At 43.4% G+C, this 17,664-nt stretch overlaps 1 protein-coding gene across 1 annotated transcript in view; it reads right to left on the reverse strand.

The window, feature by feature from the left end:
• The window catches only part of FH (fumarate hydratase), a 642,870-nt gene that overhangs the window by 156,052 nt on the left and 469,154 nt on the right, over positions 1 to 17,664 (reverse strand). The window contains exon 8 of the mRNA XM_069607901.1: positions 13,146 to 13,273. Coding sequence (XP_069464002.1) covers positions 13,146 to 13,273 — 128 coding nt within the window. The remainder of the gene's footprint in view (positions 1 to 13,145; positions 13,274 to 17,664) is intronic.

The raw sequence follows: 17,664 nt of genomic DNA on the forward strand, positions 1-17,664 counted from the left end.
AGGGTCTGTGGGTGCAGCAGTAGGATGGGCGCGAGCCATCAGAAGAGAGATATCGGTGTCTGTAACAGCAGAGAAGAACAAGTTAATTCTTACCTGGTAACGTTCTTTCGATGGGATGGTCCTCCGACGTATTCCTTATCTTGATAGATCATCTCCAGCTTGCTGGCCATGGAAATTATTTTTCAGTAGAGGGCGCTGCGCGTCGATATCACTCGAGCCGATGTCCCTCGACAGCCTCCGCATCGGCGCCAACGTCATCATGCGTATAAGTAGACTTGCGCAGCGTCCGTTGCTCAGTTCCATTTTGACGTTAACAGTTGTTTTACATGAATTGGTTATTGACCCAGAAGGAGCGTAAGCTGTAACCACAAGGGAAGTTTTACTGAGGGGATGGATGGGAGGGGCGATAAGGAATACGTCGGAGGAACATCCCATCAAAAGAACGTTACCAGGTAAGAAGTAACTTGTTCTTCGAAGGGATTGTGTCCTCCGACGCATTCCTTATCTTGATAGACTCCCATAGCAGTGGTGTGTAACTAGAGGTGGGAGCAAAATTGCCATGTTTCCCTTCAAGAATGAACAGAGTGCAACACAGCTTTGCCAAATCTAGTCTCTTGGCTAGAGGAGGAATCAAGGTTGTAAAATCATGTGAAGGTATGTGCAGATGTCCATGTGGCAGCCGCACATATGTCTTGAATCGGTACCCCTCTTTGGAGGGCCGAAGAGGCTGCGATACCCCTGGTTGAATGAGCCCTAGGATTTTGAAGAGACTCTTTCCCTGCCAGTTTGTAACATTCCAGAATGGCTAAAGTAATCCATCTGGAAATGGTCTGTTTTGTTATCGGTAAACCCAATTTGTGCCCCGAGTAACCTACGAACAGTTGGTCTGCTTGCATAATCCTAGCAAGTCTGCTGATGTAAAAGCTCAAAGCCCGCCTTGGGTCCAGCCTATGCAGCCTTTCTTCCACCTTCCCGGATGGAGAGGGGGATAAAATGAAGGTAAGGTAATCTTCTGAGTGATGTGGAATTCAGAAACCACCTTTGGGAGAAAATTAGGCTTCACTTGTAGGACAACTTTGTCTTTACGAAAAATTGTATGAGGGGGTTTACAAGATAGAGCTTGTAATTCGCTCACCCTCCTAGCAGATGTAAATGCCACTAATAAGACAGTTTTAAGGGTGAGAAACCTTAGTCAACAAGAGTGGAGTGGTTCAAAAGGAGTACCCATCAGGAAATGTAAGACTAAATAAGGGACCCATAAGGGAATTTGGAATGGTCTTGGAGGGTGTCCAGTCAATTGGTCGACAGACAAATGGTCGATACAATTTGGTCGAATTGCCATTTGGTCGACTGGTCAAAGGGTCAACATTCATTCCTTTTGGTCGAAATTGAGACAAGTATTCTTTTTTTTAAATAAACATTTCTTTATTTTCATTTTTTTTAAATAAACTTTTCTTTATTTAGGTATTGTATTGTTTATTTAGGTGATGCATTGTTTTTAATTTATTTGTCTATCAATTAAAACATCTTATATTACTAAATAAATATTCTTTAAATAAATAAATAGATTAACACTTAATAAATATTTAAATTTAACAAACTGGTTTGTACATTGAAAAAAGTTTGTTGTACCATATTTCTTTTTCAACACTAGATGGTGCTATTGCACCATTTTCAAAATGTATAATAACGTTAAACTGTTAAAAGTTTGAAACGTTTTTGGATTTGGGTTTTCTCTACCACGGATGGATTTTGGATGGAGCTGGCATTTTTTTCTGGTGAGTTTTTTTTAATTATTTATCAACATTTCAAATTGTAGGCTACCGTTTCTAGGAATTGTAATGGTTCTGTATTTTCAAAATTGTCGACAATGCTTGCAATTCTTTCTTCATAGTCTCTATTTTTTTTTGGTTGTTGGTCGGTTCTCCAGTGATAGAGTTTGGGATAGTTTTATTTCTTGTTTATTTTGTTCACTTTTGAGACTTTTGATAAAGTGCCATATTGTTGGGTTGAGTTGAATTCTTTATTTTTCTGTGCCAACCTTCTTGCACATTGTTTGTTCTCGGCCAGTTCTTTTTCACTGATGTATAGCAATTCCATATTTCAACCTCATATTTTCCCTTTCGTCTTGTTCCATGTCTTGTAAATTGCCCAATCCACGTGTTTTCCATATAGTCCATTAAATTACACAATTTTTCCTCATGATTCGTGTAGTAATAAGATGCAAATCAAAAAGTGTCATAATATGTAATAACCATGTCCTCTTTCACAAATGCCAAAGCGTATAATCTCTATCTGGTGTTGAAATTCGGTGCCTCTATGTACATTGTCCGTAATCCTAATTTTTGAATTTGTTTACATATTGATTGACTAATATGAAAAAAACATCCCTGAATATGAGTTTCTGTAAACATTTTTGAAAATGCTTTTATTTGTCCCTGTTCAAAGTCCATGATTATTGTTTCTGGTATTTTTTCCGGCAATGATTCGTGTATTCATTTGTATATACAGCTGTACATTTCTTCCGACTTTCCTGGTATTAAAACGAAAACTAGAGGTATCACTGTTCCATTTATTGTTCCATGTATGCTATAAAACTGTAGAAAAGGTGTTGGACAGGTTTTAAATGTTGCGTCTCCATGCCAAGTTTTTGAATAGTAAAAATTAACATTTTCTCACTCTTTATTTCTAATGATTTCCATAGAAATTGCTCTCCTTTTTCTGTTTTTTGTAATACTTCTGGTATAAACATGTTTAAATAATTTTGTGGTGCCATGGGTAAGTTTTCTTTTTGTTGTTTTTGCCTAGTTATATTCCGTTTTACTGTTTTTGTAGTCGGCATTTGCACCGTTATATGCATTGGTAAACTTTCATATGCTTTGGCTACTAGCGAAGTTGATGCTTCATTTTTATTCATTTCCACATTTTCTTTCAACTCGTTAAGTGCTTTCTTTATCAAAACTGTCGTAGTGTCCGGCATATGGTTATGATCGCAAGTTAAACGTATGTTTTCTCCCTGTTATTGCTCTGCCGTTGCAGGCATTTTTTTTGTACTCCTTACACTTCCAATAGATCTTTTCTTGTTGTGTGCATTCCTTGATGTATATATATCCTTCATAAGTTAATTGCGCTGCGCCTCTTTGAGATTTAATGAATTCCATTTTTTTCTAATCGATACGTATCTGAAATAGCACATTTTTAAAAATTAATCCACCCATTCGGTTATTATTTTTGGTAAATGAGTGTGCAGTTAAAGTTTTTTTTTCCCTGAAATTATATGAAATTTCTAAATGGTTAAAAACGATCGAATCGTACTTTTGTTTCTGAGATAATTCGCATTTCTATAAAAAGATTAAAAAAAAAAAAAGATTGGGGGGTTGGGGGGGGAACCCCCCATTTCTAATATAAAACTGTGTGAACCACTCTTTCATTCGCTTATTTAGTGTTTTACTCACCATTTTTTCAGTCAAGTATACTCTTTTCACTCGCGTGTTTTGATCAGCTGCTCTCTCTGTCACTTTCCTGACGAAATGACAGTTTGTTTCTAACCGTCAGCTGTGGTCATTGGTCTAATTCAAGGTGCTTTACTCTTTATTTAATGTCATCTCCTGCAACCTTTTTTTATTTTCATGGTCATTTCAATGCGATTCCATTTCCTTTCGATCAAATGACTCGTGTATATTATGTATGTATTGGTCGATCAATTGTCTTTCGATCTTGTGTTTCGATCAAATCACCCGTTTACGTTTTCTTTATGGGTTGTCGACCATTTGTCTTTCGACTATTTGGTTTCAATCAATTTGTTTGTCGATCTTTTCGACCATTTGACCTATAACCATCTTGGAGGATAGACATTGGTTAATTCCTTCAGAAATTGTATTACTAAGGGTAACTTGAAATACGATGGTTCCTCTGCAGTGCGCTTGAAGATCGATAGCGCTGCGAGATAGCCCTTGATAGTGCCAACCTCAAGGCCCGAATTTGCCAAATAGAGTAGAAAAGATAACACCGTTGGTGTACCACATGAAAAGGGGTCGATATTCTTTTCTCTACACCAGCTGCAAAATTTGTTCCAACAGAAGCGGCATAAAGTCTTTGTTGCTGGCATTCTTGCCGAAAGCAACACCTCCATGATGTCATCTGGGAGGTCCCAATCCTTGTAACTCAACCTTTCAGATACCAAGCGTGAAGGTTGAGGGTTCTGATGTCTGGATGGAGAACCTGACCTCCCTTCTGCGAGAGAAGATTCTCCTTGAGTGGAAGACGAATTGGAGGGCAGATGGGCATGTCCAGAAGGTCCGGGTACCACGTTCTCCTGGCTCAGTCCAGGGCAATTAGGATCATGGCTTTCCGTAACCTTCTCAACCTCCTGATCATTTGAGGAATAACAGGGACTGGAGGAAACGCGTACAGAAGAGGAAACTCCCAGTCCACTACAAACGCGTCCCCTAGAGCTCCTCTCGGGGGAAATTCCCTTGACCAAAACTGATCGCACTTCCTGTTGATGCTGGTGGCGAACAGATCCACTTGAGGGGTTCCCCAAAGGGTGAAGATCTGTTGAAGGACTTCCTGAGCTAGTTCCCACTCGTGGGAGACTGTACTCTGCCTGCTCAGAGCGTCCGCTGTCAAGTTTTTCTCTTCTGCTAAGTGAACTGCCAATAGAGAGTTTCCTTCTTGGATTGCCCAAAACCAGAGCTGCATTGCCTCTCTGCACAGAGGCAGTGATCCTACGCCTCCTCTTTTGTTGAGGTAGTGCATGGCCACTGTGTTGTCCGTCATTATCAGGACATTTTTCCCCTGTACAGATGGCAGAAAAGCCTTCAGCGCTAGTCTGATTGCTCTCAGCTCTAACAGGTTGATATGTAGTCTGGACTCCGATGGAGACCAACGACCGCTGATGGTCAAGTCATTGGCATGGGCTCCCCACCACGTGAGTGAGGCATCTGTGACTACTGTTATCTCCGGCCATGGTTGCCAAAACAGTTCTCCTTTCAAGATGTTCTCCTGGCAGGCCCACCACTGAAGGTCTCAAGCCACCTTGTCCGGAACCTGAAGGAGATCTGTCATTCTCCCTGAGAATTGCGACCACTGAGTTCTTAGTGCCCAATGAAGAGATCTCATTCTCAGGCGAGCCTCTGGCACAAGGATGATGCAGGATGCCATGAGGCCTAGCAACCTCAAAAAGTCAAAGGCTGGGAGATGTTGGACATTTTGAAACTTGGTGACCATCTGCAGAATATCTGGAGCCCTCACCTCTGGTGGCGAGGCTTTTCCCAGGGAAGTGTCCAGGACCACTCCAATGAACTGGAGTCTCTGTGATGGTATCATCTGTGGCTTCTTTAAATTGAGGGAGAAGCCCAGCTTGTGAAGGAAGTGGCAGACATAATCTAGCTGGATCTGAGCTTGTTCCGGAGATACAGCTCTGATCAGCCAATCGTCCAGGTAGGGGTAGATGTGAATCCCTTCCCTCCTTAGACTTGCAGCAACTACCGACATTAGCTTGGTGAAGACCCTCGGGCGGAGGTCAGCCCAAATGGCAGAACTCGAAATTGATAAGGAGAGCCGCCAATTGCGAACCTCAGGTATTTCCTGTGTTTGAGATGGATTGGCACATGGAAATAAGCATCCTGAAGGTCCAGAGATACCCGCCAATCCTGGAGCTGGAGGGCCTGAAGGATCTGAGAAAGAGTTACCATCTTGAACTTGTCCTTCCTGAAGAACTTGTTCAATTCTCGTAAGTCTAAGATAGGTCTCAGTCCTCCGTCGTCATTCGGTATTAGGAAGTAGGGGGGAGTACCAGCCCTTGTTCCTCTCTGCTACAGGTACCGGTTCTATGGCACCTTTCTCCAGCAGGTCTACAATTTCCTGCAAGAGGAGCGGATCTGGAACTTCCCGAGAGCTGTTCCCTGGTGGATGACTCTGAGGAATGCGTAGAAAAGGCAGGCAGTAACCTTGGGCAACTGTCTCCAATGCCCAAGCATCTGACGTAATAGCCTGCCATTCCGTCATATGTTGAGTTAGCCTGCCCCCTACTGGTGTCTTGTGAGGAGAGTCCTCAGAGTGATTTAGAGGCGGCTGATGCAGGTGCCGAGGGTAAAGAGGCACATGCTGCTGCGGCTTTTGTATTTTTACCCCGTCCACCTGGGGTGAATCTTTTTTGACCTCTTTGAACCGACTGTCCTCTGCCTTTTCCGAATACGGAATAAAAGCGAAAGGACTTACCTCTCCAAGAGGTTCCTGAGGGGCGATATGGCGTTTGACGGATTGCAGCACCCAGGGATTTTGCTGCTGCTTTGGATGTCTAACTTTTCTAGGCTGTCATCCGCCTTCTTACCAAACAAAGAAGAGCCGTCAAAGGGCATATTTAAAAGTCTGGCTTGTACATCTGGAGCAAACCCAGACTTTCGCAACCACGCAAATCTGCGGGTTGTAGTACTTGCCGCCATGGCCCTACTGATGCCGTCAGCAGAATCAATGCCAGTTTGAAAGGATTCGCACATTGCGTCTTTACCATCCTTAATGATGTTTAGAAACGCTTCCCTTTCTTCTCCCTCTGGGAGGCAGTCAGCCGCTGATGAAGCACACTCCCAAAGTGTATGGCTGAACCTTGCGAGCGTACAAGTAGCGTTAATAGATTTCAACGCCATGCTACATGCAGAAAAAACTTTCTTAGCCATAGAGTCGTATCTTTTGTCATCCCTGTCCTGTGGAACAGTAGGGTATGCCGATCTACTGTCTGATGCAGTTGCTGCTTGAACAACCAGACTCTCTGGAGTTGGATGTTTAGACAAAAATTCGGGTCAGTAGTAGATACCCTATATTTGGCTGATAACTTTTTGTTAACCGCCGGGATAACCTCAGGAGTTTTCCAGTTAGCCAATATTTTTCTTTGTAATGCAGCGTGAAATGGAACCACAGGATCCCCCTGTGGGACTTTAATTAAAATGTCTGTAAGGTCATCCTGTTGGAATGCAGCTGAAGGTGTAGACCAACCCATTAATTCTATAATTCTTGCCATTAAAATTCTGTAAGGGGTCTCAGCATGGTCCCCTGGGTCTGGTTTGGCAAATTCTATTTCTGGGGAGGTATCTAACCCACTTGCCTCATGTAAGGATTCTCGAAGGTCCTTTAGCCCATTTTCCTCAGAGGTAAATTCCTCTGGTTCTGGTGTTGCAGATCTCTGCAACCCAAAGGGTCTTTCTTGATCCAAATCCTCCCCTTCCTCATGAATTGAAGACAAAGGTCTGAAATGATCAGACCTTGGAAATGGCTTAGATCCCATTTCCATAGCAGAAGGGGCTAAATTTGTCATAATTGGTTGGGAAAACATCAACGTCGTCGACGCGGACGTTAAAGGCTTCGAAAACACCGAAAAAGGCGTCGAGAAGATTGGAAGTGGCCTCGAAGAACTCGAGAGGATTGGGATCCTACTCGAGGTTGTCGATGACCTCGAAGTCATGTTAGAGGCTGTGGGTATGACCACTGGCTGTGAGGTAGTGACGGCCGTGGGTTTGCTCTTTTTCGGTGTCGGCGTCGAAGACGGCGTCGATTCGATCGACCTATGCGTTGAGCCCTTCGTTAATGGCGTCGATGACGCAGATTTCTGCGTTGAAGGGACCTTCGACGATGCCGTCAATGGCACAGGGCCTTTGCTCGAGGGTTCGTGACGCTCTCGAGTAGTTTCTTTCGCCGGGTGCAACGACTTGCAGCGTTTAGATTTTTCGGGTCTTTCACCCAGGGTATCACCCTCAGCTGTCTTCGAGGGGGTCAAGGCCGCTTTCTCGAAGAGGCTAAGCATCCTTTTACGGAATTCCTCCCACTCAGCCCAAGAGCTATGTTTTGTGGGGCAGGTGACTCTTTCCGGAGAAACAGAAGAAGAAGACGAGGAAGGGGATCTTCGACGTCTCTTACTTGAATGCTTGGATCTCGAAGAGTGGTGGGAACTGCTTCGAGACCTAGAACGAGAATGTTTCCTGTGTAGGCGAGGTGACGAATGTCTCAACTCTGCCGAGGAAACTTTCTAAGGAGTTTTAACTGTCTTACCTCTCTCAAGCTTCCCCTTACGCTCCTTCAAGGCTTTCGCCGTCATGGACATGCAGTCCTCGCACTCCGAACATTGGTGCTCCAATCCCAGGCACCACAAACAGATCCTGTGAGGATCTATCAATTACATTTTCTTTCCACAGTCTCGACATTTTTTGAAGCCGGACCGTGGATTCGTCGGTTCGGATGAGGAAGCCATTGAGTAAGTGTTGGTATTCTCAGAGGAATAATGAAGAATATATTTTCTGACTAACGAACTGAGCAATGCGGTTCCAAGGCCCACGAAGCGCAGAAAAACAGAACTGAGCAACGGACGCTGCGCGAGTCTATTTATACGCATGATGACGTTGGCGCTGATACGGAGGCTGTTGAGGGACATCGGTCGAGGGACATCAATGCACAGCGCCCTCTACTGAAAAAAAAATTCCGAGGCCAGCAAGCTGGAGATGATCTATCAAGATAAGGAATAGGTCGGAGGACACAATCCCTTCGAAATGTGAAATAGAAGCAGTCGAAACCTCTTACTGTTGAGATGTGTACCCTTCAGTCTCACCACTCAGTCCAAAGTGGCAATGGTACCAGACCCTTCAGTGTGAAAACAGGATGTGCCCATAGTGACTTCTGCTTTAGTCCCGAAAGGAACAAACAGGAATTTGCTTGATAAAAGGTACATACATTGGAAAGGTAGCATCTGTGGGAGGAAAGCCACCCAGAATTGCTTACTGCATCTGAAGCAGCTGTTAAGTCCCTTTATTAAAGGCATGTGTGGTGTCGGAGGCTGAGTTAGCATTGTGAAACAGCTAAGCAAATTATCACAAAAAAGGACACGCTTCAAGCAAATGAACACATCAAATTAACAACGCAGTCCAAAAAAGCAAGACACTGAAAAACGTTCTTACAACTAAACAGGTTAGAAATACAGGAACTAAATTAGAACATTTGTTGAAGCATGGGGGAGTGCTAAGCATGCTGTGGGTTGCTCACACAAAGATGCCCTAGTCTAAAACATTTGAAGTGACAGCATTCTTTTAGAGGATCTACGTAAAATAATCTAAGCCCAGAACAATGCAGCGGAAAACGTCAAATCAGAAAGCTTCACATCCTGAAAAACCAGACATCCCGCCTTCCCTCTACCCACCTCTTTACCTCTTCATACCTTACCTAAAGACCTGCACTTAACTTCTTTCCTCTCCCTGTGACGGGCCTCTCCCTGCAGCCTCAGTTCCATCTCCAAATCATTGGTTGGTACATCTGCCGTTGGGGGACACCCCTGCAATCCCTGAACCCATAATGCCTTATTCAGCGTTATGGGATTCAGTATTTCTGTCCACCCGAATGTGCATTGGTGATCCATAAGGAAGGCCCCGGAAGATGTGGAACTTATCGGCCCATCTCCCTCCTGAACATCGATGCCAAGATCTACACAAGGATGCTTGCGGCAAGATTGGAAACATGTCCCACCAGATAGACTCGGATCAAGTGGGCTTTATAATGGGTCGGTAAGAAGAGGACACGATAAGGAAAACCTTGCATCTGATTCACGAGTTGCGGGAGATGAAAGGGGAACCTGCTCTTCTCTCGGTGGATGCCGAAAGAGCATTTGATCGGGTGGAGTGGGGCTTTCTTGAGGAAGTTCTGAGCAAAGCGGGTTTGGGGTTTAGGTTCAGGAGGGGTATATAATGGCAGCGTACACATCCCCCGGAGGGACGTCTGTGGCAGTTAATGGTAGCTATTCCCGTTGGTTCACCTGGAGTAGGGGTACGAGACAGGGCTACTCGCTCTCACCGATTTTCTTTGCCCTTTCCCTGGAACCCCTAGCTCAAAGAATCAGAGGGGACCCCCCAAGTGGAAGGATTCACAGTTGGAGGGGTAGACTACAGAGTGGCTTTATATGCAGATGACATGCTTTTGCACATAAGAAGCCCCCCCCCCAACCTCGATACCAAGGGTAATTCAACTGTTTGAACAATATGGAGAGCTATCTGGCTTTAAGATAAACAGGGCCAAGTCTGTCCTGTTTCCTTTGAATGGGGATGGTGACAAAGACAGGAATAGATTAAAGCCACTGGGACTAACGGTTAATTGGGACACATTGAGATACCTGAGGGTTCATTTTTACAAGGGATGTGGGAGCCTTGTTTGAAGCTAATTTCCCCTCCCTCATTTCTGGATTTCGAGGCAACCTTGAAAGATGGGGGAAACTGACCAGATTTTGGCTCTAAATGCCCTGAAGATGGTTTGCCTGCCAAGGTTCTTGTATGCATTCCAGATGCTTCCGATCCGGGTCCCCGGGTCCTTTTTCCGGGAAATAAAGGGGGAGATGCTCAAGTTTTTGTGGCAGGGGAAGAAAGCAAGAGTTGCGTACGAGGTTCTCACTTTGCCGTAAAACAGAGGGGGCGGACTCCCAAATTTGAAACTATTATTCAGCGATACAACTAAGGGTCCTCATGCCCCATTTTAGGATGAAGAAGGAATTCCAGTGGGTCGAGCTGGACAATCCTAATTTAGCTTCTGCCACTGTTGCAGAGTGGTTGTGGGTCCCGAGAGGTAAATTTCTGTGCAAGATTAGGGATCACCCTATTCTGGGAACCATTTGGGAGGAATGGCGTGATAAGGGTGATATGCAAGGAGTAACGACATGGCCATCTACCCCAAGTCACATCTGGGCACCCGGGGTCTGGGACGCGATCCCAAGCCCAGAGAGATTCCAAGCATGGTTTGAGGCGGGCCTGGAGAGGGTGGGCCAGCTTTGGAAACTGGGCATAGGCGCTCTTTCGGTCTTCTCGTACCTACGAGTCCTAACAAGTGAAAAATGGAAAGATGGGGTAGAGACCTTACTCCCTTTGAAAATCTCCTAGATAAAAGAAGTGAAATGAAGGGCTTGATTTCCGCTATGTACAGTGCATTGTTTTTTATTTATTTTTGGATTTATAGAGCGCACTATGAGGAACATAAGAAGGCTTGATTCAGGGTTACAAGAATGGGGACCAACAAAAGGTTAATGCTTGCTACAAGTTGTTTCATTGCATAATACATTTGATGAAAATTACTTAGATGTATAACAGAGATGCATACAGAGGATCAACAAAAATGCCAGTTCAGATAAAGAGCCTGATTTTAATGGCTTTCCGAAAGGCTGCATGAGAGTCAATCAACCTAATCTGGGACGGGAGAGTGTTCCAAAAAGTGGCGGCCATAGTTGGGAAGCTAGTGCCACCCGCACACACTCTGAGGTTAAGAGGAATGGAGATCCTATTAAAATAGGCCACTCAAGAAAGTCTGGAAGGCGTGAATCTGATAATCCTTTGAGCTAGATAGGGGGGAGCCAAGCCGTGGAGACATTTGTGTGTCAAGGGAAGGGTTTTGAAAACAATCCTTTCCTTAACGGGGAGCCAGTGAACCTACCTTCTGACATCTGAGATATGGTCCCTTCGGGAAATGCCTGTTGCAGCCCTCAAGGCGTTGTTCTGAGCTAGTTGAAGTTAAGCCAGATTCTTGGGGGAGGTTCCTACAAAGAGGGCATTGCAGTAATCCAACCTAGACCAATAATTGCCGTAGCAATGGTGAGGCAATTCTGTTGGGAGAGGAAGGGTCTGCTGCATTGAGCAATTTGGAGTGATTAGCTAAGGAGGATGCAATTGCATTAACCTGTCTATCCATGGTCAGGTTGGGTTCAGGATACACACCTAGTGTCTTGATGACTTGTGAGACAGCAATGGGGATGTTATCAATAGTGAAGGAGCAATATTGCTTGTCCAATTTACCCAAGGTGGAGGGGGAACCAATTAGCAGAAGTTCGTTTTTCTCACTGTTGAGACATAACCAGTTCTCTGCCATCCAGGATTGGATCGTTGAGTAAATGGAATTGAGGGTGTTCATAGCAGGGGAGGGGTCCACAGAGAACCTGAGGAGGAGGTGGGAAAGAGATATGGAGAGGGAAATGGACACAGGGCTCTGGCTGAGACTATGTAAAGGGGCCTCGCAGAACTCTATCTCTAGTCAGTATAAACTACACGCCATTAAGCTTCTCCATAGATGGCAATATAACCCGGTACGGCTCTCGAAGTTGTCTCAGTCGGCAAGTTCCATGTGCTGGCACCTGTGTGGGAAAAGGTCTGACTACTGGAATATGTGGTGGGGATGCCCTCGAATAAAGGTATTCTGGGACAAAGTGCTGGGGCGGGTTAAAGACTTAGATGGGATCCACCGTACCAAAACGCTGTTTCTGATATTATTTGGGATGGAGGAAGTACAGGGAGATCTCAGAAGGTTGACGGTATTGGCAGCGCACCTGCTGCTCGCAGCCCAGGCCTGCCTAGTCATGAAATGGAAATGTGTCAAGACTCCAGGCAAGAAGGAATGGATCAATGTTGCTATGAACATAGGCATAATGGAAAGGATAACCGCAGCGTTTCATGGGAAGGCAGTGGCATATGAGCTGATATGGGGTGAATTTATGGCAAGATACTTGGCTAGTTAAGGGAAGGGATGCTATGTATAAGAGGTTGGTATAAGAATTGTAGTACGGAGAGACTTACATGGTGAGAGTGCTGAGTCTCACCACCCGAAGGGACTACCTATTTTGGACAATATCCCAGTAGGGGGAATACCTCACATGAGGCGGCCAAAGACATTGGTTAGAGCAGGAGATAAGACTCTCTACCCCGGACACAACTGAAAGTTTACATGTCCCTTTAAATTTTGTTAAAGAAGACAACATTTAAGGAGTTACATTTTCTTATAGTAAGGGAGTGATATTGGGGAGGGGGTGAAAAAAGGGCCTATTTTTCTTTCTAGTGTTCAAATGTCTTACTCCCATTGTTGATGGTTTCTGATGTAATAAAATTTCAATAAAACCAAAATATTAAAAATAAAAATGATGTGTATGCATTTTTGTGCCAAAAATGCATGGTTTTCCCTGTAATTTCCATTAAATACATTTGAAAAAAGATCAATCTTTGCTGCTCTATACCACGTGAATGGCATTCAGTCCACCACCACAAAGAGGATGCACACTATCCTGCATTCTGCACAAGGCCACATCTATGTCCAAGCAACGTCCTGCATTGAATGTGCACCACTTTAAGAACGATAATGCTTACAATCATGGGCTTGAACACGTTCAGTTCAAAATGTCCATTGCTTCCTCCTACGGTCACAGCAACGTGATTCCCCATCACTTGAGCTGCTACCATGGTAACTGCCTCACATTGGGTAGGGTTCACCTTCCCTGTAAAAACAAACAAATCGCACGTTACGTTTTGCATCAGTTAACAGTCTTATTAACATTCTGGATGATTTATTGGTGTACTGCAATCCTCATGAAGAAAACTCCAAAGTAAGGAGAGGGACTATTCAGGCATCTGCTCTGCCTAGAGAGAGATGATTTCACAGAGGCATGCACAAAAAATGTTATGAACAATGTTGGTGATCACAGTATACATTTGAGTGCTTGCTGCATGTTGGCAAAAACAAATCAAATGTGGAACAGGTGTTCCGACCCGCCATAAAAACTTAAATTCCTGTTATAATGGTTGTTCGTGCAAATACTAATTAGGAGATAAAACGTTGACATTCCTCAGCAGAACAAGAGATAATAGAGGTAGAGTCCGTTCTAATGGACTTCAATTTTTCTAAATGAGATATACTGCATTACAAGACGTAAAACACATCCATATTTGATAGTTTAAAAATAAAAATTAAATCTATAAACAAACTTTAAAAACAAAAAAGTAGCACAAACAAATTAATAAATATAGCAAACCAAACAACCCATCACAAACCAGTTTTAAAATCTGGGAATTACTCCTCTACTGCATTGCCGAAGAAGGTACACCATTTAGCCCCAATCTTAACAGCATTACAAGAATAATTTAGTTAAATTATGATAAATCAAAAGCAACCTAAAGTCTCTGCTTCATACGGCGGCTAAGCTTTGCCTGAGGAAACACCCCAGTTAAGTTGCATCCATTCACCCGTAGTATTAAATGGGTTTATACCAAGTTAGGGAAGGTTTCCAACAAGCACACAAAGAATGATAACTCTTTGGCGAGAAAAGCCTTGGCTATGAACGTAGGATCCACCTGTGGCAGCGAAGTAGGGTGCTCACAAAAGGATCCTAGGCCGATCCTGGTTGGCACATTTTTAAAACGATTAAGGCACAGAATATTACCAGCCCAAACCAAAACGCATTTATCAAAGGTTACATACAGTTACGCTAGTGACAACACCAGTAGCTCATTCGCTGCTCCAGCTAATGTTAAAACAACTACAAAAGGTAATATTCGAATGAACTAATCTTATCATGGTAACAATAGTCTGAAAGGGTTCTTGGGAATAAACTGTCTAGTACATGTTGAAATATTTGTGTTGAAGTGAAGGTAAAGATCCAATAAACCAGTCAAAGGTCTGTCTCTTCACTGTGAGACATGGTCAATACCCTTACCTTGTCAAGAGGAAATGGAACCCGTCCCAGCCTGGGTTGGAAGGCCTACCAGGAAGGAATCAAGAACCAGACCCCAGGAGTGAGACAGTGGCAGTTGGGAGGGCCCCAATTCCTGTCTCCCCCCAAGAGTCAGTTTATGTGCAGTACCAAATTGCATCAACTCATGCCTATGAAACCAAATGCTGGTCAAGGTTTTTCTTTCATCATAGAGAAGAACAAGTTACTTACCAACTAAACGTTCTTTCGATTGGATGTTCCTCCAACATATTCCTCATCTTAGATGTATTCCATCCAGCTTTAGCTGCTTTGGAAAAAAAATTCGGCAGAGGGTGCCGTGCGTCGATGTCGTCGAGTCGATGGTCCCGCGAAGGCCTCCGTCGAGGGTGACGTTACTGGGTATACAAATAGCACGTGCGGCACCCATTGGCCTCATTTCTGTTTTTCCCCCTCACTCTTGTTCTACTGTGTAGATTGTGCCAGTAGTCGGGTATCAGCCTTGCGAGAGTTGAAGTGGCAATAACCCGGAAAAATCTACAGAGGGGTAGGCTGGGAGGGCTATGAGGAATACGCTGCAGGAACATCCAATCGAAAGAACATTACCAGTTGGTAAGTAACTTGTTCTTCGAGTAGGATTGTGTCCTCCAACATATTCCTCATCTTGGATAGACTCCTAAAGCAGTATGGACAATTCTCTGGAGGAGGGAGTAGATTTTTTGATACCCTTAAATGGCTGAATATAGTACTGCTTTACCAAAATTCAGCTCCTTAGACTGGGAAGCATCCAGACTATAGAATTTTGAAAAGTATGCAGCGAAGACCAAGTTGCTGCTTCACAAATGGATTTTATGGGAACACCTCTTTGAAGGGCTGTCGAAGAGGCGATGCCTCTTGTGGAATGGGCCCATAAGCCTTCTGGTGGGTCTTTCTCTGCTAATCTGTAGCATTCTGAAATGCACAGCACAATCCAACGTGATATGGTTTGTTTTGACACCCATTGCCCCAATTTCCTTCCTGTGTAGCCAATGAAAAGTTGATTATCCACTCTAAACTTGGAAAGCCTAGAAATGTAAAAGCTTAGAGCTCTTCTCGGGTCCAACCTGTGCAATCTTTCTTCCTCCTTACTAGGATGAGGTGGAGGGTAGAATGCGGGTAGAACCATTTTCTGATTTACGTGAAAATCGGATACAACTTTAGGTAAAAATTAGGGTTTAACCCTTAATACCACCCTGTCCCTATGGAATACTGTATAAGGTGGCCCAGAAGACAGTGCCTGCAATTCGCTCACTCTTCTTGCAGATGTTAAAGCAACTAGGAAAGCAGTTTTCATGTCAGTAATGTTAATGGACAAGTGTGCAAGGGTTTAAAAGGGGCACACATTAAGATTTTTTTTTATTTTTTTATTTTTTCATTTAGTTTATATAAACTTTTGAAAAAGAGTTTCCAGCTTACAATTACTTGGTGTCAGAAAAGCAGAGATAAGTTAGGGTGCATCTTAATCTCAATGTTTTATGCAACAATTTTAATGTCCTTTGTTGCTAGCCTTCCTGGTTCAATTTTCCAGTCCTTATTTGGTTTATCAGTTTATGTTTCTTCAAATGTTATCATCCTCCAGGTTTCATTATTCCCCCTTATTCAGTCTCTGCTTCCATGACAGATCTATGGCGTGTTTCTCTGCAGTGCTACTCACGTTAATATAAGTTTATAACACTGACTCCAAGTTTTGTAGAAAATTAGTCAACCCAAAAATGTCCTTTCCTCACGGGTTGAACCACTTTCGCCACAATTCTTCTCCACACAAGATAGGATATTGTTTTACTAAATTTCCTAAATGCACAGATCTCATATCTTTCAAGCTGTTCTTTATTGCAGAAGCGGCAGCTTAATACTGCTGCCACGTTCCGAGTTCTTATTGCATAGCTTACCCTTGTGTTGAATAGATTAATTCGAAATTTCATGTACAGAAAACGGTGTCTAGCGCTTGGTGATTTCATCAGATATTGCAAAATTATGTTCCGATCTTTGGCTTCAGTTGCAGCGTCTTTCATCAGGTTATGTCGATTTCGATCATCCACTGTTTGACACCAATCCAATTCCCATAACTTTTTCTTAACGAAGTCTGGATTGGTTTCCAAGGTTCTTTGATCAATGGCCAACTCCGCTAGCTTATTTCTGCATCCAATTACCCATTTGCACAGAACTGATTCCGAGTTTCCGGTAAGGGCATCCTGTAGTATTTTAAACAGAGGGGAGCAATCAGGTATGGTTATCTTCCTGTATATAGACAACATGTTCCAGAGAATTCGGGCTTGCATAGATATTAGATTGAGTTCATATCTAATGCAGGCACTCGAGATCCCCTTTTGTAGATGTAATACTCGCCTCCAATATTGATTTTTCAGTTCTGGCCATTGGGTTGCAGATACTCCCAGTGCACTTTCTGCGCTATATATCAATGTTGGTAGCGCTTTCTGGTTGTAGGGGGCCAGAACAGGTAGAAGAGAGAATTTCCCAAATCTTTTATTTATGATCACTCCTTGACTTGATAGTTGTTTGCATTTCTGTTTTACATTCTCTACCCAAGGGGCATCGTTTATGTTGCTGTTGATCCACATTCCTAAATATTTTGCTTTTTTCACACATCTCAAGCTGTCATTGTGTATACTCCATTTAGGTATTCGATTTTTGTTTTGTTTGTTGTTTCTTGTTAGGTCTTGCAGGATTATGATTTCTGACTTCGCAGAATTGATCTTTAGTTTGTTTTTCTCCACATAGCTTTCTAGAGCTCTCAATTTTCTTGTCAGACCAATTGGCGTTTGGTCTAATATAACGATGTCATCAGCGCAGAGCATCCAGTTTATCCGTGATCCATTGATTTTTGGTGGGTAGGAGATTATAGAATCTAAGCTTTCTCCAATATCGGATAAAAATAGGGCGAACAACGTGGCTGCTAGAGGACAGCCTTGTTTCACGCCCTTATTAGTTCGTATAGCCTTGCTCAACGTTCCATTGGAGTCTAGTCTGACCTTAATTTGTGTGTCTGTGTGGAGTGCTTTTATGGGTTGGAGAAGATTTTCGGGAAATTTCCATTTCTTCATCTTACTCCATAGTAACTCTCGATCAATTGTATCGAAGGCATTGATAGATCCACAAACACTACGTAGATTTTTTTATTTTGG

Source organism: Ambystoma mexicanum, chromosome 4q, assembly GCF_040938575.1.
Source record: "Ambystoma mexicanum isolate Mex_15411 chromosome 4q, UKY_AmexF1_1, whole genome shotgun sequence".
NCBI classification, from domain to species: Eukaryota; Metazoa; Chordata; class Amphibia; order Caudata; family Ambystomatidae; genus Ambystoma; species Ambystoma mexicanum.